This window comes from Cryphonectria parasitica (assembly GCF_011745365.1).
Source record: "Cryphonectria parasitica EP155 unplaced genomic scaffold M406scaffold_7, whole genome shotgun sequence".
Classification (NCBI taxonomy): domain Eukaryota; kingdom Fungi; phylum Ascomycota; class Sordariomycetes; order Diaporthales; family Cryphonectriaceae; genus Cryphonectria; species Cryphonectria parasitica.
Window position 1 is genome coordinate 710,804 of NW_024468915.1, and position 24,330 is coordinate 735,133.

Consider the following 24,330-nt stretch of genomic DNA (forward strand, 5'->3'; position numbering starts at 1 on the left):
TGGTTTGTGCGTGTGTGTGTAAGAGAGAGGGGGGGGGGGTGGGGAGATGTGCACCCACCCAATGATGGTCTGACCTCCGTGCTGAATCATGTTTGGGGATTCGAGTAATCCTTTTCCTACCACGATTCCCAAAGCGTCCAGCTTTGTGCATTGGTCAACCAACACCGCGAGGTAGATGGATGGGTGCTCAATAGTAGCAGAGTGTGTCTCATTGAAATGTGTGTGTGCCGATCAAAGAGGAATATCTATCTGCTTTGTAACTTGTAAGGTATAGGTTTCTACATGCCTCTATGTGTTTGTTACCTCTCTTCTTAAAGTGAACCGGCTCGATTGCAAATCTACTCTATGCGAGGGTATCGGGCGCTTGTCATAATACACAATGCAGAGCCCATCGAAAAATGCCATTATCTTCGATGCCCAACTGAATCCCGTCGTCACGAGGATGTCGAAAGCCTCATGATCCTTGACGGCCTCATGGTTCCTCCCATCACCACCACCACCTCCTCCTCCTCCTCCCCATCCCTCGAAACCCTCTCGATATTCACCTTGGATGGACGCTGGTGCACCCAGATCTCCTCCCCCATCTCCCACGTCTTGAGCCCAAACAGCGGCCTCCCCTCTTTATCCCTCGGCACGCCCTCCGGGACCTTGGCAGCAGCATGTCCCTTTGCCCTGCCCCGCCACTTCATGTTCCACCACCTCTGCAGCCGCAGCCTGAACTCGTGCCGGACCTTAAGCCGTGCAGCGATCCACCTCTCGTCGGGCTTGTGCTCCAGCGAGATCTCGTCCACGGGCCGTGTCCCATGCAGCAGGCCGCCGACATCATTGTCGTTGTCGTCGTCGTCGTCGTCATACGTGCTAGTCTGCTCCGGCGGGAGAACGATCTTGAGGAACTCGAGGGACGGTGCGACGGTGAGGTAGATGCCGCGGAGTGGGTTGATCAGCGTCTTCATCAGGAAAGATACCCACCGTGGGTACAGCACAGAAAAGTCTGTCTGCGAGAGGTGTGTCGATCCTCGCACGGTCAGCATCCAGCACAGGGCGCCGCCCGACCGCGCCTCGGTGCAGATCTCGGTGACCTTGTCGTAGTTGTCCTTCCAGTGCATGAAGGCCTCCGAGCCGATGGACAGGAGCGGCTTCGTGATGGTCTGCTCTGACCCTGGCTCCGCCTCTGGGGTCGCGGGCCCCCACGCGTCCAGGAGGATGCCCTGCCCGATCCAGGGAAAGCGGTCGTTGAGGCGGAGGATCTGTACCGTCGTAGCACCGCCAAAGGAATGCCCCATGGCCGTGACATTCTGAAGCGACAGGCGGCCCTTCCAGTCTGTCCAGTCGATGCCATCGAGTCCCTTGGAGCTGGAGCCGCGGTTGGGCTTCTTCCGCAGGTTGGCTCTCTTAATTCTATCATCGGGGTCACCCTCACTGATGACCTCCAGCGCCTTGAAAGCCTCTTCCAACTCAGCCAGGCGCATCTCGATCTGTGCACCGCGCAACTCGCGATCCACCCCTTTGGCATTGTGGGGAGCCGTGTCCTGCGCGTTGTCCTTGGGAAAGATATAGTCCACGACGTAGTTTCTCGCCCGCCTCGGCTCCTCACCTGCTTGCGATGCTGCCGACTTGCCCGGCTCAGCCTTGTCGACACTACGACTCCTCTCCTCCTGACTAAGCTCGGGCGAGTCCCGGTCCGGAGGCACATTGACATACGACCTCGCCCCCGACCCATCACGGTGTTCCACAGCCACAACAACAAGGCCGTACGAGGCGAGATCCCCGCAGACCGTCGAGTACATGGTTCTCGATCCTCCCAGCCCGTGGCTGAACATGACGACAGGGAATGTCGGCCTCCCGTCTCCTTCTCCATCTGACCCTTCCGCTCCCACCATTCTGTCTGCCTCCTCCTTTTTCGGTAGGCTCGAGCCTGACGGTTGGGCCTGCGCCAGTCTCGCGTTCCTCATCGCTGGCAGTTTCGTGAACATGCACGTGGCAGCCATGTATGCCGTTACTGGAAGGTTAGGAATACTGAGAAACTTTGCATATCCATGACAGGTTGGCACCCGTGGTCGGGGAAGCCACAGGACTCTGGCGCCCGAGCTCGGGTCTACATTGGTAGGGTAGTAGATGCTGAACAGAACCGTGTCCAGCTGCAAGGCATGACGACTGTCACGCTTGATGCGCGAGAACGTCCTTGGTCGCTCGGCTGGGAGCTCGAGTTCCAAGTAGCCCACGCTATAGGGACCCGTGTAATAGGGCAGGCTGTGAAATATACGCTCCCTCCATGTCACTGGTGGCCGTGAGGACAGATCGAGCGGTTGTGCGTCCGTCGATGGGGCCTGTCTTTCCTCTTCCTCCATTCTTATGCCTGTGCTAGGTTGATAGTGACGGTGATGATTTCATGTGCGACAATATCAAAAGAGATCCGTGTTCCCCACCATTCAAGACCAAGTGTGACCGAGAAGAAAAGAAAAGCAGAAGGAAGAAAGAATTGCCTGAGAAAACAAATGTTTGTCAAAAATTATCTGGTCAGTAGCATCTTCGCCGTGAAACCTCCTATTAGGCCCAGACCCTGTCGAGTGATAGGGCGTTCCTGAGCAACTGACGTCACCTATTTCAGGGGTGACTACACACCCGGTTAGCGCCCGCCGGAGCAGAAGCCCCTGATGGCGTCGTGAGTCGGTGACAATGAGTGACCCGTCACTACGTAGTAGCTTTTATTGCGTTTTCTTTTGGTCAAAACATACAAGTCACCAGAATGGCCAAGTACTCTTGTCCATGTCTTCTTTTTTTTCTTTTTTTTCTGACACCGCATGGAGGGAATGCGCATATGCAGATCGGGAAGATGCTCCGTCAGGCATTTCGGCTGCGCACCTATCGCCCATGCCCTCATCAGCGCCGACACTTGCTTCGGCCCGCGGCTGCTTGCATATGAGTCCTTGTCTCTCGCGTGTGTGACGTCCGGCGCAGACAACGACATGTGCGGTCCTGGAACCTCAATAGTTGAGTCATCCTTCATGTCCTGTGAGACGATGATGGTAATCTCTCTTGCTGCTTGTCCGGAATTTTTCTCGTATCCTGGATGGCAACACAGCTGACCTTGTCGCTGGGCATCTGAGAAATACGGCTGCTGTAGAACTCGAGTTGTAGGAATAACGAGGTTAGGGAGGACAAATTGGTGATCGTCCGCCCAGGCGTCCACTTGGACTCGAACATCGCGCAGCAGCCACCAGTCTCCGCGGTTGGGCGGACACTTGTGAGGAAAGCCCCAATATCATCCCGGACATGCCTAGATTTCAAGTCCATCATCGAGGCTGGCGTATTGTCAAAGATGGATCGGGGTGTGCATTCAGCATGCATTACCCAGTGATTCGACGAAAGAGTGGCCGTCAAAGAAGCGTGTCTTAAAGCCAAGGGGGTTGGAAGAAGAGTGCCGTCTCCGTCCAGGACTTTGTCGTGCTGTGTTGTGCTAGTTAAGGCACTGTATGGTTGCTTTCCGACCTTCCGCCACTCCGATCCAGTCGCCATATTGGAAAGACCGCCTCGTTTTAATTCGTGACTTTGTCTCACAGTCACTGGCGTTGAGCATATCGACGATCGTACTGGTGTGAGGAGGGCCGGAGGGCTATGGCAACTGCCACAAAATCCCTTCAAGCATATCGGGGTTTCCCGACCAAGATCATCTATGTGGTCGCCATTGTCAGCCCTGCAAGGTGATATGGATAATGAGATCGATGGCCTGTAGATCAACAAAATCAATAAAGTGTAGTCCGCGTGACTATCAGCACTTGGAGCGGACAAAAGACAGTATCGAGCTACAACGGCGGAGGAGTATAATGTGGACGGCACTGATATACCCATCTGATCCTCCTCCCAGCCACAAGGCGAGTGACTTCTTCGACACGAGGCAACAAGACCATCTTGTCTGGTCTTCGGGATTTAGCTGGGGTGATTACACTACCGGCAGGCCGCTCGTGGGGCACCGTTTGAAGTGGTCTCGTTGAGGCTCAAATCCGCCGTGTGTCCAAAGATATCCTGAGCCTAGCCGTAGCTAGCAAGGTACACACACGGCTGGACCCCACGCCTACAGGGAGATCAAGTCATGGTCTGCTCCCTCTTGAGCCGCATCATTGATCCTCTGATGTTCCTGGTTGAGGTGTTTTCGATTTTAGCCGCACGGCAGGTTGATGCAGCGGGTACAGTGGCAGAGTGGGTTGTCTTCTAAATAGGCTAAATACAGCGTCCCACTGTTCAGCCGACGGATCGTTCGAATGTGGATCCTGTCGCCGAGGAAGCTCCTTTGGGTCTTCACATGAGAGACTGTCGAGAGTTGCCAGATCTGGAGGCCACATATCTGTGTCGTTGATTTTGCTTTGAGGTTGCTTCTCGGTTTTTGTCCGAAGTTGAGCCAGATCACGCTGTATATGAGGTGTTTTGCCACGCGGGGTAGCATCACGGACCAGAACAATCCTGTGCTTCTTGTCAGCACCGTTTCACCCCTCTGTTGATCCCACGAAAAAAAACATCCAGAGAATTCGAGTAATCTATAGATAAGTCCTTAAGAAAGGCAGTCAGAAATGGTGCCGACGTCTAGGTCGGAGGCAAGCAAGCCTTATAGGCACTGCCAAGAGAATAACGCATGGCGTGTGCCTGGCATAAAAGAGCCACACTATAGACGCAGTGCCAGCGAGCAGGTGTGTGATGTCCTGGCCGCGCAAAGCCAAGGATCGCCTGGTTGTGAGGTGCCCACATCGTGCTGCCAGAAGCCTCGTGGACCTTCGGGTAAATGATGGCGCGTAGCATCTCGTCCGTCCGTTTGCAAGTGATAGTCACCAGACAGGTCCACCAGGAGGGGTAGGAAAACAATGGAATGCGGATTGTCTTTCATCTGAGCGGTACGTGGTATGGTATAAGTAGCAGTCTATGGCCCTCCCTGCTCGTGCAAGTTGTCTGTCTTCGATCTGGTCCCCGAAAAGTTCTTCTGTCGAAACCGCCTCCTTTCCTCTCCGAAACAACCACATCGCGAACGCACTTTTGTCGAGATTTGACCACACAAGATGGCGCCCACAGTCAAGCTGAACTCGGGCCACGAGATGCCCCTCGTTGGTTTCGGCCTGTGGAAGGTCGACAACGCGACGTGTGCTGACACCGTCTACAACGCCATTAAAGTCGGATACCGGCTGTTTGATGGTGCTTGCGGTAAGTGAGAGTCCTGCGAATTACCTCTGTCTATCATCGTACGCACTGGATCCGTTGAAGCGTGTGTGTAAGCTGTCTTCATGACGAGCACACGATGTCATGGTGGGGGTGGGGCAAGCTGAGGTCTGGAGCTGGAGCTCTGCCCCACGCTCTTGTTAATTAAGTGAGCGCAGGGTCCTTCCACCCCACCATGATGACACTGCCAGCAGGGACCTCAACCACTTCGAGGCTCCAAGCAATGGACGAGGAATTCGGGGAAAAGAGAAAGAAGAAAGAAAGAAAAACAAGAGAGGAAGAGAAAATAGAGGACAGAAAAAAGACAAGACAAGAATTAAGAGAGAAACAAAGAGAACATGAGAAAGAAGGCGTGAAAATCCTGAGAAACCGTGCGGTAGCGAGGTTGCAGCCCGTCCTCATTTCCACACACGCGCCTCGGGAGAACCTTCATCCACCTACAACTCGTCTTTCTAGAATTCAAGCATATCCAACATGCTAACGACTAAATCTCCCCCACCACAGACTACGGCAACGAGGTCGAGTGCGGGCAGGGCGTAGCCCGCGCCATCAAGGACGGCCTCGTCAAGCGCGAGGACCTCTTCATCGTCTCCAAGCTCTGGAACACCTTCCACGACAAGGAGCGCGTCGAGCCCATCTGCAAGAAGCAGCTGGCCGACTGGGGCCTCGACTACTTCGACCTGTACCTGATCCACTTCCCCGTCGCCCTCGAGTACGTCGACCCGTCGGTGCGGTACCCTCCCGGCTGGTTCTACGACGGCGAGAAGGACATCCGCCCCAGCAAGGCGACCATCCAGGACACCTGGACCGCCATGGAGGGTCTCGTGGACGCAGGGCTGGCGCGGTCCATCGGCGTGTCCAACTTCCAGAACCAGCTCGTCTACGACCTGCTGCGGTACGCCCGCATCCGGCCCGCCACCCTGCAGATCGAGCACCACCCGTACCTCGTGCAGGAGCAGCTGCTCAAGGCCGCCGAGGCCGAGGGCATCACCATCACCGCCTACTCGTCCTTCGGCCCCGCCGGCTTCGTGGAGCTCGACATGGCCCGCGCCAAGAACGTCACCCCGCTGATGGAGGAGCCCACCGTGAAGAAGATCGCAGACAAGCTGGGCAAGACGCCTGCGCAGGTGTTACTGCGGTGGGCGACACAGCGGGGTGTGGCCGTGATTCCCAAGAGCAGCTCCGAGGGCAGGATGAAGCAGAACCTGGAGAGCAGTGACTTCAAGATCGACGAGGCCGATATTGAGGCTATCAGCGGGTTGGATCAGGGCTTGCGGTTTAACCAGCCAACAAACGTAAGTACTATCATCAGCCATCGTCCTTCTCTCAGCCAACCCATCCCTCAGAATAAAATAGCTGACACGGCTTGTCGCAGTACTTCCCAACCGAGAAGCTTTGGATTTTCAGCTAAACTCCAAATCATGGACAAACCGACCCCGGTAGCTTGCTTATGATGATCGACCGGGCATGTTATGAAATGAATTATCTGGTACGCTGATAGAGTGAATGGGAGGAATTATGGATCAAGTTCTGCTTCCACAGCTTTCTCTGGGTATAAACATACAAACCCGATAAAAAGTCCTCAGTCTCTCTCAAGCTGGATACCCCACGGTATCATGCCACTTAAAATAGTAGCCTACCATCGTAAAAGTATACAGCCATCCGGTCGTAGGGTGGTTTCGTCGCGAAAGCCCAGTTCGTCCATTCATTCATTGCCGCTTGAAAGTATACGGCCTGACTATGCGCATTACCAAGGTGGCAGTCCTCGCCTTCTGTCAAAAAAGACTCTATTCCTACTGTCTCTCCTTCCATCTTTTGAGTGTGTTCTCTCTCTAAGTTCTCACGAAGGCTGTTGAAGCAGTCAGAGTCAGTGACCATTCGTCTTTTACAATATCGGAATCAAGAACTTACTGGCGTCGATCTGGCGAATCTCGGGTAGCGCCAGCCGGACCTTGTTCCTATACAACGCCTCAGCCCGTGTCTGAAGCGGATTGCCCTCAAAATAGACCGTCTCGAGCTTCTTCTTGTCCCCCAGGGCCTTCTCGATGTCGTTGAAATCCGCAAGCTTGTTGTAGCTCGCCCAGACCTCTTCCAGCTCCTTCAACGGTTCAAGACCCACCAAGCTGGCGATCTGGTTGTTGGATATCTCGAGGATCCGCAGGTTTGTGTTGTCCTCGAGTCCAGTGACATTTTCGAGGAGGTTGTGCGATATGTAAAGCTCCTCTAGTGTCGGCACCTCCTTGAGGGGTGAGAGGTCGCTGATGCGGTTCGACTGGATGCTGAGCAGCTTCAGCTTGGGTAGCTCGCTCAGCCCCTGGAGCGTGGTGATCTTGTTCTTGGCTAGCCAGAGTTCTTCTAAGTTCTTCAGCGTGTCCAGGTTCTGTATCTCGCGGATCCTGTTGGAGCCAAGCTCCAACATACGGAGCTTGTCCAGTCCCTCCAGGTTCTCGATAGTGCTGATCTTATTGGCAACGAAGAAGATGTCCGTCAACTCCGTCAGGTGGTTCACGTGCTTGATGTGCTTGATCTTGTTGAAGCTCAGGTCGAGGTTCGTCAGCTTAGTCAGATGATCGAGGCCGCGGACGTGGCCGATGAGGTTGTCGTAGAGGTCAAGGTCTACTAATGTCTCTGCCAGAGGCTCCAGGCCCTCGATACGTGTGATGCCGTTCTGTCTCAGGCATAGCCGCGCGACCTGCTTGAAGCGCTCGATTCGTAGGCTGGGAATGGACTGTATGCGGGAGTTTATGGAGATGAGCTCGTCTGTATCTGAATCCTCGTCATCGAAAAGGTCTGTGGGTTGTCACATGTCAGCGATTAATGTCGTTTCCCCGCCGCTGGTGAGAAGGCTAGACAGGACAGAATCATGAGAGATCCCGATGAGCACCGGAGCTCGTACCTTCATCGGCCTGTATCTCCTCTCCCTCGACGACATGCTCTTCGTCAGAGTACTCGGGATCTGACAGGGCCTCTGGGTTGGCAAGGCTGGCTCTACCCGGGACGCGCAGCTTGCCGTCCCAGCCCTTGCCATTCGTCAAGACGGGACTGCCGCCATCCTCAGCATCTTTGAGTCGCTCTGTTGTGGCTTCAGCGGCAAGCTCAATGTGGCGAGGCTTAGGAGCGTCGTTGTTCCCGTTTTCTCCGCTCATGATAGCAGCAGTCGCTGTGTCACGCCCAAGGGCTCAGGGCTGAGAGGGGAGCGATCGTGCCACTTTTTTTTAGGATCGGAGCTGATCGATTCTCTGTTGAAGATCAGATGATCCAATTGAAGAAGCTCTCAAAATCGCAATCAGAAGATAAAGGTTGATCGGTGCAAGACTCGCGAGGTAGCGTGGCTCGACAGATATGTGTTGTGGTGAGAGAATGTTTGTCAGTTGGTAATCCTCCGTCGTTAAATCGGAGCAGTATGTCATCTGTAGTGGGTCCCGCGAGCCCTGTCTGTGCCTGACAGCAAAGCCTAGGCTGTCAATTATAAGGGGAACATGGCCATGTCATAGGCGAGGCAGATCCGGCAGCGGGGTCCAGGGTTGAAGGGGAGGGGAGGGGCAGGTTCCGGGGCCCTGGGACTAGTGTTTGAGTGCCCTAGCGTTCGCAAGGAAAACGAATCGAAAGCTGCCACACTTCCTGCAACGAACCTCTTCTACCTTTTTCAAGGAGATGCACATTGCTGCCTGACGAAGTGGCTGCAGGCGATCATCAGTTCACCATGCCGGTCGACGGCCCGGATCGAGATGTTTGCCGACGACTGGTATAGTAGTCTCCTTGTCCGCCGGAACGGAAATTGATATTTTGCCTGCCCAACAAGTCTGCCACGTCTATCTCGACCCCATCTTCGTCAGGCCGTCACCAAGTCCTTATTTGCCAGGAACAGAGGGGGCCAATCTTTAAAGACCGTACGAGAACCGACCCGGAGACCTTCTTTCTTTGTGTGTGTGTGGGGGGGGGGGGGGGAGACATGGACCAACATTGTGCACCATAGAAGTCGTTTTTTTCCCGCGGGGGAGGCACAGCTGGCCTGTCCTATGTTATAAGCATATGGCGGAGACTTCCATTGGGCAATAGAGCTTCCGCAGCCAGCCTGAGCTTTCACATTAAATTTTTTGCAATTCAGCTCTCTACCTTCATGGCCTTAGCCGTTTCCTCTATGATAAACTCAGCTACGTGTGCTCTCCCGCCTGTCATCATCACGTCGTTGTGAAACGCCCGTGGAACGACCTTGGTCTCTTGTGGTATCCCCAACTCGGCACACCGTCTTCGCAGCTCTTCCGGATGACGCTCGGGTACAATCTCGTCTCTTCCTGCCTGTAGGATCAGCACCTGAGGAAGTCCAAGATTTCTCTCCTTTCGATTTTCTGCGATGATCGCCAGGTTGCGGTAGCTGTCAAGGTGGTTGCGCAAAAATGGGTAAAGGTACTTGTAGGGCAGCCATTTCTCAGGGTATAGGACCTCGAGCATCTCTTTGATGGAGAGGAAAGGTGTCTCTAAGATTAAAGCGGTCGGTTCAAGGTGCGCTGGGATGGCTCCAGATGCAACGAGGTTCGTGGCGAATCCAGACCCGATACTCTGTCCCCAGACGAACAAGATTGGCTTTGTCTTGTGGTTCCCGGTCTGAGCTCTCTCGTACGTGTTGTCGTGCAGTTGGGAGATCCACTCGACGGCAGCTCTCGTATCATAGTTGATCCCAGGCTCGGAGGGGCGGCCAGCAGATGTCCAGTATCCTCGGTAGCTCAGGCCAACCTCTGTGAAGCGCACCTTCCCAAGCTGAGGGTATCTCTCCCCGAAGCTCATCTTGATCTTCTTCAAGATCCATGAGTGGTCCGGAAGCCGTGGCGGCAAGGACGAAGCGTTCCCTGAATCCCTACTTTGAGTCAAAGTATTTTAGGAATGGCAAATAGTGTTGAGACGACGTACCTTGACAGTAGAGTATGTAAACATGATAGGCAACGCCATCGTCCCGGGGCGAGTGACCATGTGACGACACACTGGCAACAGCCAATGCCAAGTCGGTCCTATCGATTGACCTCATCCGGAGCTCTTTCCACTCGATCCCGTAGAGATATTTCTGAAAGTCCGAGATTTTGTCATGCCGAGCACTGGGAGGCAGATACGGATTGTAGATGATCTTGTTCTGTAGGGAGACCATGACGAAACTCTTCCAGGTGTATAGGGCCAGGACCAAACCAGCGAAGATCACAGGCGGCAGAAGGAGGGCAGGAATATGTATCTGTCTACGCAGACCAGCGTCTGCTTTCAGAAGCCCATAGCTGAGTCTATTCACAGCCCTGCGATACCCTGTCCGACCTGATGAACTGTGGAAGGTCGACCCAGTCAAAGTGAAGGTTGTTGCCACGGCTATTGTCGCCGGGCGAGGGCGGAGTAGCATACTGCTACCGGTACGTCATCTGAGGTAGAAAGGGAAAAAATTAATAGGAGAAAGAATGTATCGCATTAAGTGATGTAGCCAACAAGTGATTTTTGGAGACAGTGTGAAATGATCTAACTACTTCGCATACGAGTAGCAAAGTCGTCACCCCCAAGTTGAGGAATACCAGGAAAGCACGACCACGAACCAGAAGGCAAGTCAGGACCCCACCCTAACCCTGATGCCCCCTTAGTGGAAGAGACCTACTTAGTACTTTATGTAAAGTGTGCACATAAATCCTTCGATAGCATTATACTAACAATATGAGAATAACGTTGTTCTAGAAATCATGTGTTTAGGCTGTTACCAAGTCTGAAGTGGGCATTAAGTAGAAGAGTTTACTTTCGATTCCTTCCGCATGGGAAAAGAACGGCGACTTACACTTTCACCGCCCTTAGATTCTTTATTAGGTAAGAATGGAATCCCCCTAATGTTTTGACCTTTTCAAGAGGATTGCTGCTCTCACTTAATATGGAAGTCAAGGCTTTGCCCGTCGCTTGACTTTGCAATAGACTCATGGTCCAGTGTGGAAGGGTGTGTAAGAGTATGACTCTGCTTGCGAATCTATGGTCTATTGCAAAGCAAGATGCACCGCTATCTATAGCTCTGTCTTCTCATAGGGGTCTGATGCTGCCTTATCTTGAAGCTTTGGTATGTGTCCCTCGAGATCCATCCACTCAGCCACGAAGGCCGTGATGAGCTTTGACCAGTCCTGCATCGTAGGCCCGTCAAGATGCGCAGCATCATCCTCCATCTTGTGCCAGAACCAAGGGAACGGGGTCGGTATGATATGGAGGACATCAACGCCTCGCTGCATGAACGGGACGTGATCGTCAGAGATAAACCCTGGATGGAACTGAGAGGCGTGTTTATCCGTCTCCGGGAGGAAGTGGCCCTGCGGGTTCGATTCGAAGAGCTTCAGCTTGCGCATCCGTTCCTCGATCTTGGCCAGGTTCTGGTATGCCCAGTGGGTCGTCTGAAAATACGACGGAATCCTGGGATTCTCGGCGCCCAAAAGATCGAGCAACAGAAACAGGCTGATGGCGTCGATGTGGTTCTTAAACGTCGACGGCGCCGGGTGCGCCTCGGCCTCCCATGCCTCCGCGAGCGCCCTGGACCCGTACGTGCTGTCCGTGTCTGTCCACGACACCCATGCCTCCTCGCCGTCCAGTAGCAGGATCTGCACGCCCTTCTCCTCGCCCAGCCCGTCTGCCTCGCCCGCAGCCTCCATGGCAGCCCAATGCCTCGTCAGCGCCTCGTCCACGCTGCGCGCGACATGCAGCAACATCGCGCACGGCGCCGCCGAGTCAGTGGCCCCGATGAAGTTCTCGGGTCGGTACAGAGTGTCATAATGCGCGGCGAGTGTGAGACGCGAGACGTCGCCCGCGCTCGCCCATGGCGGGTCGCGTCGCAGGATGACGTTGCGGAAGGTCACCAGCTTGTCTCCCGTCGCGGGCGTCTTGGAGGTCGTGTTGTGTAGCGAGATGGTCCACGCCGGCAAGTGTGTCGCGAAGAAGCTGACAAAGTGCTCGAACACCTTTTCGGAGCCGGGCGTGTCAGGCACGCGAGGGATCAGGATGGGCGCGAGGAGGCCCGCGGCATTGTGAATGTCGAAGTCGGTGCCTGCGGAGGGGATTTGGCGGAGGCTACCGTCGGACAGGCTGGTGTAGGCCGAGGCTGGGGCAAGAAGACATGTCACAAGCAGGACGATGGCCAATCGTTTCATGTTGTGCACTCGTGAAGAAGGGTATCGTGTCCTACATCAAACCCTGGTTCAGCCACAGTTCGAAGAATAATTCCATATGGTTGGTCTTGGACGAATTGGGCTACTTACATCTTTGACCAGATCTGATAACTCTTGGCCTGATTCGAGTCATCATCGCCAACTATGGATGACCTTGCACCCATTGTGACCCACAGCATGGCATTGGAGCACAGTACTACACCTTGAGAGCATATCGAGAGAAGAAGGAACAACAGCTACACCTGTAAAAGAAGGAGCAAAATGACAGGCTGACAACTGCTGAGCTCGTTGCCTTGATGTACCGCGGCTCAGCTCAGCTCAGGGGTCTTCACAGGGTATTAAGGGATCAAACCCTAACCCGACCAGCTGGTGGTCCTGTCACCAGAGCACAAGGGGTGATGTCAGGGGTGGCCTGTGCCCTTGTACACCTGTGCCTGTGCCTGCTTCACGCCACGTAATGAGCTTGCTCTCAGTGAGCTGGGGTCCAACTGCAACAGCTCTTGGCAACAAGTGTCCATTGGGAATTTTGGATCTTCAGCCTCGTCCACTTGCCAACCTCACCAAACACCCCTCCTCAACCAGCCAGACAACATGCACGTTGCTGGTATCTCCTCCCTTCTGCTCCTGGCAGCTGGTGCTGTCCAGGCTGCCAGCTCCTGGAGCTTTGACGATGCCAGCATCTCCATCAGCAACAAGAAGACTGCTGGCGAAGCTGCCAAAGAATCGTGAGTTCTGGATGGTGGTGCTGCATGCACCCTTCTGATTTCTCTTCCAGCTGACAATGTGCATGTAGTTTTGGTGTCCAGTCCCCCCTCAAGACCCCAGTGTCCCTCAGCGCACAAGATACCCTCACCGTTAGCCTGACGGCCAAGGACAATGGCAAGGCGAAGCGACCACACCAGGCATTTCTCCTCCTGACCGATCAGTCGACGGGCCTGGAGGCGCCTTTCCCTCTGAGTGTCCGGGACAACGGCAAGGGCAAGGTGCAAATTGTACGTCACAATGATTGCGGCCGTATCGCCGTCGCCTGATAGTGTGTATCGGATTCTAACGAGTTTCCTACGGCGCAGACCCAGAAAGACATCCCCGCCCAGTTCTTCGTGTCGTCCGAGCCTCTCCACGCGAGCGTGGTCATCGGCTCCTTTGGCTCTTCTCAGGGTGTCATCTCTGACGCCTTTAACATTGAGATCAAGCCAGATTCCACTACTCCTCCTGCCGCCGCGTCACCTCCCCTTCGCTACGGCAAGCAGCCTCAGATCCACCACATCTTCCGAGAGCCTACCAAGTATGGGTACAAGATCATCTCTATCGCCGTCTCACTGGTTATTGCGGCTACACTGCCGGTCGTCGTGGGTGTTGTAAGTTATTTTCACACTTGGTCCTAGCTCAAGATTGTGGTTGCGCCGGCATAGGCTCTAACATCGTGGTGTCTCATAGTGGCTCTTGCACGGCGCCAACGTTAGTCAACTCCCCAAGGCCGTGGGCGCGGCTCCGGTATCCTACGCTACCTTCTTGGGCTCGATCGTGGCCATGGAATTTGTTTACTTCCTCTACCACCGCGGATTATCCCTGGGCCACATTCTCGTTCCCGTGGCTGTTCTGAGCACCACCACTGTTCTCTCCGGTATGAGGGCCCTTGGTGAGGTGCAAAGCCGGCGACTGGCTGGAGAGCGATAGGTTGTTGTCTAGCGGAAGATTTGGAGCGGCGGCCATTTCCTCAAGAGAGGTCCGCATCCAAGAGGCCGGCCTGGTCACGATTCATCATACCATATGGCTGATTGTTCCTGGAGGGCATTCTATATCCACATCCTGGTCAGCCTCTCTCTCTGCTCCCATGCGAGAGCATGACCAGTTCGTCCTGGAGGGTCACAATCCATATCTGAGGGCGGATAGCCGGAAGTTTCACAGGTAGTGGAAATGTACATTAGAGCTGAAAGCATATCGGCCCGAGAACGGCTCAGGAAAAGGAATGGAAAAGCATCATGACATGAGACTCACGAGCATGATGTGCGCAAGTTGAGCACGAAGACACCTCTTGTGACAGAGAAAACAAAAAATCATAATCATTGCGCCCATGTGGGTGTACAGATCGAAGACGAAAGGTTTGTCTACCAATTCTCCCCAACGCCGTTGCTGGTCTATCGGATATCCGAACTCGTAACAAAACAAAAAGGGCAGGAAATTGCCCGGCCACAACTCCACTCGTCCTTTGCACTACAGCATTCTTTCTACTTCCCCTCCGTTGTCAAGACCTCGGCGGACCTCCTCATCTGGGGCTGCCAATTCCCACGCTCATACTGCGGAGGGAGATCCTCCTCGTCCTTGTCCTCCTCTAAATCAGAGCGCCGCAAGTGGCCCGCGTCAAAGCTAGCCCTCCGGCCCCGCTGCTCCGGCCCCGGCCTCACCGCCCGCAACGACGGTCCCGCCATGGCCTCCTCACCATCATATCGCCGATCCCTAGCATAGCCAAACCCGTTTCCGCCTACAGGCGCCCCAGCAGCACCTGCGTAGCCGCCAGCCCCGACCGGCACCGTAACAGGATACCCATACCCCCTCCTCGCCGCCTTTCGCGTGGCCTTCAAGGCGCGTCGCTCCTGGCGGTACTCGCGGCGGACGTCGCGGCGGGACAGGTACGGGTGATGGTAGTCGCCGTAGCCGTAGTCATCAGCATAAGGATAGTTGTACGCGACGGCGGGTTCGTAGGCGCACTGGGCGCAGGAGCGGCGGCCGCGGCAGGTGCAGTAGGGGGCGGCGGCCGTGGTGGGCTGGGTGCGTTGGGGGTTGTTTGCTTGGGCGAGGGCGAAGCGGTTCTGGTCGCGCTGGGACTGGCCGGTTACTTCGTTGACGATGCGTCCTACCAGACCGAGGATGAACATTTTTGAAGTGTGCGGGTGTTGGTATAGCTGGGAATGGAGATTTTGGTTTGGGATGGATGGGGAGTTCTTGATTCTCTTTTGCAGGTGAGTTGGAGGATCAAAACTGAGGCTCTTGCTGAAGAGGGTGGATATAAATGCGGTGTATGTATTGCTGTTGCTTTGAATAGCCTCAGCTTTCTTTTGTGAAGATGTGTTGGTGATGCGAGTCTAGACAAGAGTAAAAGGGTCAAGATGGGGATCCTGCCTGCCTTCTTATAATTCGATATAATTTCATTGTCATCTACCATCTTATTATCATGAAGTCACTAGGAGGGGCTGAGTTTTGCGAACCCGAGATCAACAATCGGCAGCCGACGAGGAGGTCTGCTCAGCCGCCACAATGCTCGACGCGATTTACTGTCCCTTGAGACTAAGTTGGAGGCGCAGCCTTCATTACATTCCCATTCGTTTGTCGATGCGAGAGGATTGGGGGGTTGGATAGGGGTGGGGGCGTCGCTCTCTACCGAGAGGAGGGCTCGCTTTGTTGCCGATTGGTCGACTGTACGATACCGAGCAATGCTGACCAGCTACAGGACTTCAACGTCTGTATGGCCCGTCTCAGGCGGTGGTTAGCACTTGCACTGCACCTTCTAAGCCACTGTTAGGCGTGCAACGGCGCCAGTCGCACTTAGTGAGGCCTGTAAGGTTCTGGGATCGAACGGCTTGCCCAGGCCTGCCTGGCCCCTGTCACGTTCCGACACGACGCCTATAAGTGTATTGTTCACCAACCACTTTCGAGACACTACTCTGAACATCGTCAAGCGCATCATCGCCTAAGTTCTGTCCGGCCCTCTTTGGCCTCGGGCATTAACCTGAAAACACTTTATGATCTTCGTGTCGCGCTGGGTAAGATAATAGAACGCGTGCGCCGCGTGATTCTTTGCTAAGGAAGATGGGAAAACTTGCTCGCTATCGCGGCTCTGTTGGCACTCCCACCCGCTTTTTCTTTGCTTCTCATCAATGCGAAAGCAATCAACCGCCATAGCCAGGATTCACAATCTTCATATCTCTGTTTTGTTCCTTTTCTTTATCTTTTGACACATCTCACGTTTGCAATTCTTGGCTGCCCTCGACTTAGCACGTTAAACGAGAGTCGAAAGCTGGAAGAAAAACACCCAACCGCTTGATAAATCACTTTCCGGTTCAAATTATGGTGCTATACTATAGCTTCAGCTTCTCTTTGACTTACGTTCAAATATCATTCTCACATCGATCTCCTCTGCACAACTCTTGATAAGAATGTCTCAATTCACAGTCCAGCGTGAGAACAGCCGTCGTGGCTATTCGCCTCCTGCTGGCGCTCGACCTAGCGTCATGGCCTCTCTTGACGAACCACCAGAGTTCGCCTTTGACTATCTCGACAAGAACAATAGGTTGCTCTATGAGAAACAAGCATGCGCTATCTCATGGCTGGCAGACATCACCAACCACGAGAACAAGGTCGTCTCTGAGAAGAAGAAAACCTACCCGTCGAAAAGAAGCCAAGGACCCTTGGCTGTCGACGATATCACCTAGCAGAGTGTGTCCGTTGATGAAACAGTCCAAGAGGGCTTCGAGACTCCTAGCTTTTCCTTTCGCCCTCCTTTGGATGAGCAGGTCCGGACCCTTATTTCGCAGAAGAAAGGGCGCGTTCAGCCTAGCAGCCCTGCTTCCAACCTCGTCTCGAGCCACACTCACGCAACCACCCGACCGAAGAGGCAGGCTGTTGACCAGCCTGGCACACCTACCAAGACTCACTCTTCCCGTCGTTGTTGGACAGCAGTTCAGCCAGATGGACCGCTTATACGATCAACTACGCCTACCCAGACTATCGCCAGCTCCTTGTGTCCGCCAAAATACGACCATTCGCCTGCTTCGTCTCACCAGCCACCATCGCCCATCATCCTCAAGGCCACTCAGAGACGCCGTCTTCAGGAGCGCTTCCAGGCCCGCGTGGACTCTCCCAGCTGTTCATCCTCCGAAGAGACCCTGCAGCGTCTTCTCCGGGGCTACTCGGATTCGTCTTCAGCACATGATATCGAGGAGATCTACGTGACGCCTCGTCCTCTTTCCAAGACGCCTACCACCGTCACTTCTCACGAGGATCCTGTGCAGATCAGTCGTCCACGGGCTCCTGAGCCCATATCGTTCTCTAGTTATCTCCCTCACCATCACGACCAGGAGATCAAACAGAGCTTCGTCACGCCCTCGTCTCATCCTCGTCCTTCTCCACAACATTCTAAGGCTCTTGCCACCTCAACCCCTTGCAAAACGAACCCTGCTGAGAGTCACCGTCCTGCATCAGCCTCAGGACCTGCTCCTCCACCTCTCCCTCGTCTCCGCCATCTGCGGGACTTCATCTCCGGCGTCCTCAGGTTCACCAAGCTGGACCACAACGGCGACCTGCTCTTCACCTCCAAGCAAGACAAGTGCGGCGCCGTGGTCACGAGCGACACCCTCCGTCGCGAGGCACAGGAGCTAGTAGAACACGACGCCCACCTGGAGCGAGAGAACGACCGACTACACGCCGAGGTCTCGACTCTACAGCTCCAGCTAGACGCTGCGCGGAGACTCGCCTCTCTCTCCTCCCCATCCACGACCAGCACCACCGACCCGTCCTCGGACCCACCCCCATTCTCTCAGGAGAATGCAGATCTAGACAGGCGCGCCCAGGATGCCCGCATCACCAGGATGCAGTGGCGTCTCGACCGCGCTGACCAGTTCGTCAACAGGTGCGAGATGGCCGTGTACCGCCTCCGCCTCGAGCGGGACGCTGCCGTGCGGGACGTCGAGGCCGCGCGGCGGGAGGCGGAGGTGTTGCGGGCGCAGAACGATGTGGTTCGGCTGGCGCGGAATCGGTATGCGGATCGGGTGGAGGATCTGTATGCTGCCTTGGAGGATGTCTATGCGCGGGTGCGAGGAGGTTCGCAGTCGGAGAGGGGCTTCTGAGAGTGGGCTGAAGAGTTAAGAGGGGTATGGAGAGTTGGGTAGCAGTCTTGTACAAGATTGATGGGTCATGGCAGATCATTAACTATACTTTCTTGGTCCCTGGGCATCGTTTATTGATTAGTTTGGTTTGTTCGAGACGTATTGTTCGCGTAGAATGAGGGTTTATAGGTTTATTCTCTTCTTCTTTTCCACTTTCTTTCACGGACAGGATTAAGTCACACTTGGTGTAGCAGCAGGTCGTGGAATGACAGTCCAACAGAAAAAATGATTTAATAACTATTAGTTATGAGCTCAAGTCAGTCGTGTTTAGTTGTGATAATTTGTTGTGACTGAAATAGTTTATAATGGTTGCTTCAAGCATATTGGGAACTGCAGCGGAATCCGGGATTTGTGTTGGTTAGCAATAGTGACTGAAGTAGAATAGGGATTCCCTCATTACTTTGTCTACAGCCAGGGACTTTCCTCAGAAGGATTGAGTTTTATCACTGGACTTCTTTCAAGTCACTCGTCAACCATAATGACTGCACGTATGCATGTATGAACAGGGCTGTTTCCCAGAGAAGCCAAGGTTTTTAGCAAGGCCTGTGATGAAGTAAACTGGCCAATGGAAACACCATAATAAGTACATTTACATTCAAAAGCTCCCAGCACCAAGAGACATGATACATTTTGATGTTGGTGTTCCCACCACAAGCGTCAACAAGGGGAGCTTCAACCCACAGTGAGCAGCTGCTCAAAGAAGCCACCAATCTGCCTCTCCCGGTCGACAAGGTGCATCTCGAGGATCCAGTGATACTTCCTGCCGTTGGCATCGAGCCTGCTCATGGGCTGATCGCTGCCGTCGGTGATGTAGAGCGTCACCTTGTCCCTGGGGATCCGCTGGTGGGGGAAATGGCCGACCAGGTGACCGGCAATGGGGCCGCCGAATTCATAACCAGCCTTTTGCGCCTCTCTTTTAATATGAGTGTTGGTTGTCAGTTTTATATACTCAATGTATTATATTGGGACTCTCTCTCTCTCTCTCTGACTGTGTCTCATTCTCCTCTATCCAGAGTGTCTACTCTGACCCATACTCTCTTTTGAACACAATCACATGGTAAGGGGAGTAATGAAGGAGAAAGGGCAGTGATCAAAACTTACTCCTTGGCAATATCAAACAGTTGATTTCCCGTCATATCCGGATCCGCCAGATACCGGGCCTTGGTCTTCTCCCAAGCCGGCTCCAGCGTATCCCTCAGCTTACACTTGAACTCATCCGCCCCCTCCAAGCAATAGGTGCGGCCGAAATCGGCCTCCCAGGCCTCAAACACAGGGCCCAGGTCGACAAAGAGGATGTCACCGGCCTCCAGGGTACGGTCGGGCGGGTTCTCGTCGTAAGGGTGGAGGGTGTGGGGCCCGCTGCGGACGACCCGCTTGTGCCAGTGCGTCTTGACGCCGTAGCGCTCGGCGGCGAGGCTGAAGATCTCCTTGCTGAGACCGGCCTCGGTGGCGCCCGGCCGGAGGAGGGTGCGCTGGATCTCGTCGAAGAGGGCGAGGGCTTTGTCCTGGGCGTCGAGGAGGTAGGCGGCGCGCTGCTGCTCCGTGAGGTCGGAGGGTTCGGCTGGCATTTTGTTCTCTTCTTCTTTTTCTTCTTGAATCCTTTTTGCCGAAAGTTCTTTCAAATATACAATAAGTTGCGAGTGAATGAAGTATGCTTTTGTATGTAATTTCAGGTGAGAAATGGTAACAATACTAATAACAATGATAATGATAATGCGATGCAACTCAATTGCATACAAACGAGGAGGTGGGTGGGAATCCAGCTAGTATAGTACACCACCCTCTCTCTCCCTCTCTCTTCTTTATGTAAAGCAGTAACTTATCACTGAAGAGGGGAAAGGCGCCCTTGGAGGGGTGATCCGAGTACCGAAAACCGGCACCCAATGAACTAGCTTGCATTGGTCAAACCATCTCGTACTGTATACTCCATACTTTTGTTTTCAGGGCTCCGGCTAAACTTGTACTTTATCTTTTTGTACATCACACAGTGTGCTGCCGGTCGTTGATCGCAAAATCCTGCAACATCATCAATCTATCAATCCTTCGTCCTGCCTCGCAACGGCGCAGGCACATGTGACTCAAACCTTTCTGGGGGGGAGTACGCCGTTGAAGTGTCAATCCTGTCTTGTGTGTATTTCTTGTACTTGCGACTTACGTACTTGATTCGCGATTCCTATTTCCTTATCATGACTGTCGTCACCAGATGGACACAGCTACGAGTCTCTATCTGCCTTGCTATAAGCTATCTATCGCTCTCACTCAGTCAATCCACCTTGCAAAACTCGCAATCCTCGCACTCCCCTTCAGCCTTTCCATATCCTCTTCCCTCAGACAAACCCCCACCACCATCTCCCCATCCATGCCTCTCGGCATAAAGTAAACCAGACCCTCCCTAGCACCCCTCTCGAACCTTGGCCTGCGCACCGCCCCTGGTTTTCCGAGAAACACCCCAAAGTCCACCTCATACAGCCTCTCCTTGGCCCACGAGCTCAGCCTGACATCCAGATCCGGGCGGGCCCGCTGTGCTGTAGCCTTTCTGGCCGCCGCCTCGGGGTCCTGCACGATGGAGGCTGCTTGGTCTCGTAGGTTCTGCCGCAGGCTCTCGGTGTCCAGTGCGGCGCGGAGCTCTAGGGCGACTGAGCTCAGCGACCGCGAGTGCACCAGTTCGCTGATGGGCGCGGTGTGGGATGTAAACGTGACAAAGAGGCCTGGGTAGGTCGGCGGTAGGCCAAAGTGCTTTCTCACGTCGACGTTGCGGGTGAGTGTTGTTGTTGTTGTTGCTGTCGTCGTCGTCGCCATCCTCGCCTCGGCATCATTGCCACCGCCGCCTTCTTCTTGTTGTTGTTGATGTTGTCGCTGCAGCCGCGGCTCGCGGGCCCTGCTGATGGCCTGCCAGAAGAAAGCAGTAAGTGCATCATCTTTAGACACAAACGTCGTCCAGGTCGTCTCCTTCAAGGCGGGTCTCTTCACCCGTTCCAAGAGTTCGCTCTTCTCGAAGGCGATGTATGCCCACGTCAGCGGTGGCGTCTGTTGCGTCTTGTCCTCGGCACTTCCATCACCACTGCTGCGCTTCTGTGCCGTCCGATCCTCGTGCACTTCGCCTCCTGTGTCTGGCCCAGTTGTGTACTCATCCTCTTCCTCCTTCTCTTCAGGAAGCGGGATGTGTCCTCTCCTGATCATATTGCCATCCTGTATCTCCTGCCGGCTGAACACCTCCCCCCGCATCGCCTTGGCTAGCAACGCAATCACCTGCGCCTGGCCCGCAACGTCCATCGCTCCATGCTGCCCGCAGACCGTCAGGAGCAGCCCGCCCCTGATGAAGTTGGCCTGAAGGCGCAGGACCGGCCTTTCTACCGCCCCGTCGTCGTCCTCCACCATCGTCTTGCACGGCGCAATCACGTCCTCGTCCAGCATGCTGAAGGGGAACCCGGCCTGCTGCAGCTCATCCCACGAGGGCAGCACCGAAGCGACATTGTTGTCATCGTCGTCATTGTTGTCACCGCTGAAGTCCTTGATTACCAAAGGTGGGACAGTCCAAGGCGAGGACCTGGCCCTGATCTTGAACTTGCCAGACTCACATGCGACCACCTCGCCTGCCGTCCATGGGAATGCTCGCGCCAGACGGGAGAGGCCGTCTTCCAGCGTCTCGATGATTTCGGCGCGTGTGCTCTCTGTTTCGTCGGGGAGCGGGAAGCAGAAGGTGATGGGAGTGTAGAGACGATTGATGCGCTCTTGTTGGCCGAGGAGGTCGAGGGGGAAATCGTCTAGTAGCTGGGATGCTGAAGTATTCGACATTATTTGGGGAGGAGATGGGGAGGGATGAGATTGGCTGGAGTTTTGACAATCGTCTGTATATTCTCTAAATGGCTTTTGTGCCAAAAGAATTGAGTGGCAGAAGAATGATTGTCAGTAGAATAAGAAGAGGAGGAAGAGGAAACCTTTGACTTGAAGGGCTGTCACTCAATATGTAATATCAAGCAAGGTAAGCCCGCCGAGACTGGCCCTCTACAATGTACTACAGCGTTCCACACAAGTCAAGCGGAATCAAGCGGCTTGACAAGCGAAGTTGACGGTTTGGCGATGGTCTTCAAGACAAGTAAGCGGCCTTTTTGACCAAGCGGCTTGCAAGCGAACAAGCGAATTGCCTCAGTCCTATTGTGGGTCCTTATAGGCTCAGTTGAAGCTATCGCGGCCCACTCTGGATGCAACCTTGCTGGGGTTTTTGGTGTTTTGGCCTAGGCTTTTGCCCTGGCCCTTGGCTATTCGGCCTATATATCCGTATTAAGTCTTTTCCTCCGCTGGCAGGCAAGCTCTTCTGTACCTCTTCTACCCTTGTACTTGGCATCCTCGCGTTTACTTCCTCGCGTCTCGCACCTGGGTGTCCTCGCGTTTATCTATCATCGCTTTCCTTTCACTATCATGGCTAATAGCAATGCTTTCAACCAGCTTAGCCACGCGAGATATACCTCTATCCAGAAGCAGATCGATGCCCACGATGCCACAGCACAGTTCTCTCTTGGTACCCTCAAAGACCTCCCACGCATTAAGGTTCCAGGACGATCCCATGCCTTTGTCCCAGCTCGCTGGATGCCAACATCATCGGCCAAGAGGAAGCGCCACGGGTCTGATATCTGGCATTTCGGCGAGAAGCTCTTCGAGGTCATCGTACAGGCTGACGGCACATGCAAAGTTGCAGCGGATTGGTGGTTCTGTCGCCTCTGCGATCAAAATAATCGACAGACCTTATATACCACGCGTAACAGTATCTCGACAAGCACATCAGCAGCTCTAAAGCATCTCGAAGGTCGCGATAACGAGGGCCATAACCTTGGCAAGCTGAAAGAGCTTGTTGCAGAGGCAGAGAAAGAGGAGGTTAGCCCAGAGGAGCTTGGCCGGCGAAAGCGGCGAAGAATAAACCATCGTGGCCTTTTCAACAACAGCAGTCTATATACAGCGCCTGATGCCTTGAAAGACGCTGCCAACGCTCCAACTCGTGCAGTTGTTAGTCTCGCGAAGAAGGCTATAACAGAGCTGGTTGCTTGTTGCGATATACCTCTTTCAACTCTCGAGGCGCCTCAGTTCCGCCAGCTGTTGATGGTCTGGAATAGCACCCTGACGGAGCACTTTTTCCCTCGAAGTGATGGCACAGTGATGAGATGGCTGTTTGAGGCGTTTCACGAGAACCTAGCTGGTCTTCAGCTCCAGCTCCAGCGCGAGGCTATCTCGAAGATTCATCTATCTGCTGATCTCTGGACCTCGCCTAACCACAAAGGCATTCTAGCAGTGGTTGCGCATTTTGTTGATAGCGATGCAAAGCTGCGAAATCGCCTTATAGCAGTGAGGATGATCAACGGCCAGCATACTGGCGAGAACCTCCAGTGGCATCTCCATCAGGTTATTATGGCTTTTCAGCTTGAGGAGCGGCTCGGCTGGCTTACTTTTGATAACGACAGCACGAACGACAAGGCAACAAGGCTTCTTTTTCGCAAGATGTACGGCTTCAATCATCGTGAAGCTGAGAAGCTGCGGATTGAACGGCGATGCCGCTGCTGGGGCCATATTATTAACCTTATTGTCAAAGGCTTCCTCTCTGGTAACGCTAAACAGATACTCGAGGCTGAAGACAGCGATGCTGATGAGGTAAGTCGAGCTGTTTTGTATCTTCCTGGCTTATTGCTAATATTTAAGCAGGGACTCGAGCAACAGAGGAATCAGTGGGATCAGTGGCAGCGAGAAGGACCTATACGCCGCGCTCATCTTATTGTAGTCTTCCTCAAGGCAAGTGTACAGCGGGTCCAGGACTTCGAGAAGATTGTTCAGAACTCTTTGTTTTCTCCAGAGGACCAAGATCTCGAGGACACTACAGCCTTTTTGGCAGAGGCCCTTCCTCAGCCAACAGCACAAGACCTCACGATGCCACCACCACCGCTTCCTACAGACCCTACAGATGAGCAAACTGGCGATATATCTACCTTGCGGCCAGTGGTAGCTCAGGAGACGCGATGGAACTCAACAGAGGCTGAGATATCGCGGCTGCTGAGGCTGAAAAGACCTATTGATTTCTGGGTTAAAGAGCAAGTTCG

General features: G+C 54.1%; 10 protein-coding genes across 10 annotated transcripts; 3 read left to right on the plus strand and 7 right to left on the minus strand.

The window, feature by feature from the left end:
• Nucleotides 1-677: 677 nt before the first annotated feature.
• On the minus strand, nt 678-2,324 carry M406DRAFT_217998 (uncharacterized protein; the record flags this gene model as incomplete). Its single annotated transcript, XM_040915516.1, has 1 exon — nt 678-2,324. A coding segment is annotated over one exon (1,647 nt), but the record flags the coding sequence as incomplete, so codon positions are not given.
• Nucleotides 2,325-5,004: 2,680 nt separating this feature from the next.
• On the plus strand, nt 5,005-6,775 carry M406DRAFT_323470 (Aldo/keto reductase). Its single transcript, XM_040919774.1, has 3 exons — nt 5,005-5,187; nt 5,707-6,497; nt 6,578-6,775. The coding sequence occupies exons 1-3, from the start codon at nt 5,046-5,048 to the stop codon at nt 6,611-6,613; spliced, it is 969 nt and encodes a 322-aa protein (XP_040773234.1). The 5' UTR covers nt 5,005-5,045; the 3' UTR covers nt 6,614-6,775.
• Nucleotides 6,776-7,034: 259 nt separating this feature from the next.
• Nucleotides 7,035-8,348, minus strand: M406DRAFT_332641 (L domain-like protein; the record flags this gene model as incomplete). The annotated part of the gene is made up of 3 exons (XM_040920771.1): nt 7,035-7,051; nt 7,114-7,992; nt 8,099-8,348. The coding sequence occupies 3 exons, from the start codon at nt 8,346-8,348 to the stop codon at nt 7,035-7,037; spliced, it is 1,146 nt and encodes a 381-aa protein (XP_040773235.1).
• Nucleotides 8,349-9,321: 973 nt separating this feature from the next.
• Nucleotides 9,322-10,432, minus strand: M406DRAFT_239794 (uncharacterized protein; the record flags this gene model as incomplete). The annotated part of the gene is made up of 2 exons (XM_040916100.1): nt 9,322-10,049; nt 10,111-10,432. Coding segments are annotated over 2 exons (1,050 nt in total), but the record flags the coding sequence as incomplete, so codon positions are not given.
• A 787-nt stretch (nt 10,433-11,219) lies between these two features.
• On the minus strand, nt 11,220-12,347 carry M406DRAFT_264255 (uncharacterized protein; the record flags this gene model as incomplete). The annotated part of the gene is made up of 1 exon (XM_040917648.1): nt 11,220-12,347. One exon carries the CDS (start codon nt 12,345-12,347, stop codon nt 11,220-11,222), a length of 1,128 nt encoding a protein of 375 aa, XP_040773237.1.
• A 576-nt stretch (nt 12,348-12,923) lies between these two features.
• On the plus strand, nt 12,924-14,411 carry M406DRAFT_357376 (uncharacterized protein). The gene is made up of 4 exons (XM_040923664.1): nt 12,924-13,090; nt 13,159-13,357; nt 13,436-13,723; nt 13,803-14,411. Exons 1-4 carry the CDS (start codon nt 12,957-12,959, stop codon nt 14,040-14,042), a joined length of 861 nt encoding a protein of 286 aa, XP_040773238.1. The 5' UTR covers nt 12,924-12,956; the 3' UTR covers nt 14,043-14,411.
• On the minus strand, nt 14,407-15,241 carry M406DRAFT_107810 (uncharacterized protein; the record flags this gene model as incomplete). Its single annotated transcript, XM_040915268.1, has 1 exon — nt 14,407-15,241. One exon carries the CDS (start codon nt 15,239-15,241, stop codon nt 14,594-14,596), a length of 648 nt encoding a protein of 215 aa, XP_040773239.1. The 3' UTR covers nt 14,407-14,593.
• Nucleotides 15,242-16,519: 1,278 nt separating this feature from the next.
• M406DRAFT_332645 (uncharacterized protein) lies at nt 16,520-18,208 on the plus strand (the record flags this gene model as incomplete). The annotated part of the gene is made up of 2 exons (XM_040920772.1): nt 16,520-16,720; nt 17,087-18,208. 2 exons carry the CDS (start codon nt 16,520-16,522, stop codon nt 18,206-18,208), a joined length of 1,323 nt encoding a protein of 440 aa, XP_040773240.1.
• A 545-nt stretch (nt 18,209-18,753) lies between these two features.
• Nucleotides 18,754-19,870, minus strand: M406DRAFT_293898 (Creatinase/aminopeptidase). Its single transcript, XM_040919107.1, has 2 exons — nt 19,349-19,870; nt 18,754-19,160 (listed from the first exon to the last, which is right to left on the minus strand). Exons 1-2 carry the CDS (start codon nt 19,813-19,815, stop codon nt 18,920-18,922), a joined length of 708 nt encoding a protein of 235 aa, XP_040773241.1. The 5' UTR covers nt 19,816-19,870; the 3' UTR covers nt 18,754-18,919.
• Nucleotides 19,871-20,506: 636 nt separating this feature from the next.
• Nucleotides 20,507-22,042, minus strand: M406DRAFT_45677 (uncharacterized protein; the record flags this gene model as incomplete). The annotated part of the gene is made up of 3 exons (XM_040924283.1): nt 20,507-21,027; nt 21,070-21,283; nt 21,344-22,042. 3 exons carry the CDS (start codon nt 22,040-22,042, stop codon nt 20,507-20,509), a joined length of 1,434 nt encoding a protein of 477 aa, XP_040773242.1.
• Nucleotides 22,043-24,330: the final 2,288 nt, after the last annotated feature.

What these genes read in the sequence shown, in the direction of transcription:
- M406DRAFT_293898 (XM_040919107.1), bottom strand. Translation starts at nt 19,815, where the DNA reads ATGCCAGCCGAACCCTCCGACCTCACGGAGCAGCAGCGCGCCGCCTAC. An exon ending in CTGTTTGATATTGCCAAGGA is followed by an intron (nt 19,161 to 19,348) that starts GTAAGTTTTGAT and finishes TCATATTAAAAG; the next exon opens with AGAGGCGCAAAAGGCTGGTT.
- M406DRAFT_323470 (XM_040919774.1), top strand. Translation starts at nt 5,046, where the DNA reads ATGGCGCCCACAGTCAAGCTGAACTCGGGCCACGAGATGCCCCTCGTT. An exon ending in GCTGTTTGATGGTGCTTGCG is followed by an intron (nt 5,188 to 5,706) that starts GTAAGTGAGAGT and finishes CCCCCACCACAG; the next exon opens with ACTACGGCAACGAGGTCGAG. An exon ending in GGTTTAACCAGCCAACAAAC is followed by an intron (nt 6,498 to 6,577) that starts GTAAGTACTATC and finishes GGCTTGTCGCAG; the next exon opens with TACTTCCCAACCGAGAAGCT.
- M406DRAFT_357376 (XM_040923664.1), top strand. Translation starts at nt 12,957, where the DNA reads ATGCACGTTGCTGGTATCTCCTCCCTTCTGCTCCTGGCAGCTGGTGCT. An exon ending in GGCGAAGCTGCCAAAGAATC is followed by an intron (nt 13,091 to 13,158) that starts GTGAGTTCTGGA and finishes ATGTGCATGTAG; the next exon opens with TTTTGGTGTCCAGTCCCCCC. An exon ending in TGCCGGTCGTCGTGGGTGTT is followed by an intron (nt 13,724 to 13,802) that starts GTAAGTTATTTT and finishes GGTGTCTCATAG; the next exon opens with TGGCTCTTGCACGGCGCCAA.